Source organism: Gavialis gangeticus, unplaced genomic scaffold (assembly GCF_001723915.1).
Source record: "Gavialis gangeticus isolate Ggan-Ray unplaced genomic scaffold, GavGan_comp1, whole genome shotgun sequence".
NCBI classification, from domain to species: domain Eukaryota; kingdom Metazoa; phylum Chordata; order Crocodylia; family Gavialidae; genus Gavialis; species Gavialis gangeticus.
This window is the reverse complement of record NW_017728994.1, coordinates 59874755-59876037: the sequence shown is the minus strand read 5'-3', so window position 1 is coordinate 59876037 and position 1283 is coordinate 59874755. Positions and strand designations below refer to the sequence as shown.

The window sequence follows — 1283 nt, the reverse complement described above, 5'->3', positions numbered from 1 at the left end:
CTTCCCGCAGCTCCCCCCGGGCGGGAGGCACGTGAATCCTCCCCCCGCCCCCCAACCACCACCCCCGGGAGCAGCGGGGCCTTTGCTTGCATTGCCCGCCGCTGCCCCGGGGCTCCCCCCGCCGGCACGAGCATCGCCCTCCCGCTGCCTGGGTGCAGCTTGCAGCGCAGGGCCGGGCCTCCGCGTGCCAGGGGCCTGCCTCGGCCGTGACTGCGCCTTTCTTTGCCAGATGCCAAAGGTTCAATCCGGGAGATTATCCTGCCCAAAGGGCTCGACCTGGACCGGCCCAAGCGGACGCGGACCTCCTTCACGGCCGAGCAGCTCTACCGCCTCGAGATGGAGTTCCAGCGCTGCCAGTACGTGGTGGGCCGCGAGCGCACCGAGCTGGCCCGGCAGCTCAACCTCTCCGAAACTCAGGTAGGACCGGCCGGGGACCCCCCCGCCCCCAGCCCGGCCCCGGCGCACCCCGCTGGAGCCCCGCATCGCCCCGGGCTCGTGGCACGGCCCCGAGCTCCTGGGAGCCCCCTGCCCGCGGAGGGCTTTGCAGCCTCTCCCCCACCCCCGTGCTTTCGGGGCCTGGCCGGAGCTGAAATGACGGGCTGGGAGGGCAGCAAGGCCCCTGCCAGGCTGCAGGGCAGGAGCCGGGCGGCTTCCCAGGGGGCTGCCACAGCGTCTCCCGCTCCCCTGCAGCGCTGCCCCGACGGCCAGTGTCGGGAATGAGGCCGGCGTCCCACGGGGCGGGGGGACACCCCCCCACCCCCGCCCCGGCCTGCGGCTCGCTGTCACTTAGGGGCCCCGGGGCTGGAGCTGGGGGAGAGGCCGGGGTTCAGCCCCGGGGGGGGGGGTCTCACTGCCACCGCGCAGGGTCCCCGCTGTAGGCCCGCCCCGTCGAAGCTGCTGCGGCTCCCGAGGGCCTGCAGGGCCTCACCCCGACCGCCTTCACCCCGGGGCAGCGAAGAACAAGCCTCCGCTGCCGGCGCCTGGGCACGGGCGTGGGCTCAGGGCAGGGGAGGCGGCTCCTGAGGGAGCTGGGCGACGCGCGTTCCCGACCCCGCCGGGCTGCCCGGCCGGCAGCCCCTGACCCGCCGCCCTCTCGCCCGGCCCAGGTCAAGGTGTGGTTCCAGAACCGGCGCACCAAGCAGAAGAAGGACCAGGGCAAGGACTCGGAGCTGCGGTCCGTGGTGTCGGAGACCGCGGCCACCTGCAGCGTCCTGCGGCTGCTGGAGCAAGGCCGGCTGCTGTCCCCGCCCGGCCTGCCCGGCCTCCTGCCCCCCTGCGCCACC

At 75.2% G+C, this 1283-nt stretch overlaps 1 protein-coding gene across 1 annotated transcript in view; it reads left to right on the top strand.

Annotated features, from left to right (window-relative positions):
• The window catches only part of VAX1 (ventral anterior homeobox 1), a 22995-nt gene that overhangs the window by 1980 nt on the left and 19732 nt on the right, over positions 1–1283 (top strand). Inside the window, exons 2-3 of the mRNA XM_019502164.1 lie at positions 230–417; positions 1107–1277. Of these exons, the coding sequence (XP_019357709.1) occupies positions 230–417; positions 1107–1277 (359 nt within the window). The remainder of the gene's footprint in view (positions 1–229; positions 418–1106; positions 1278–1283) is intronic.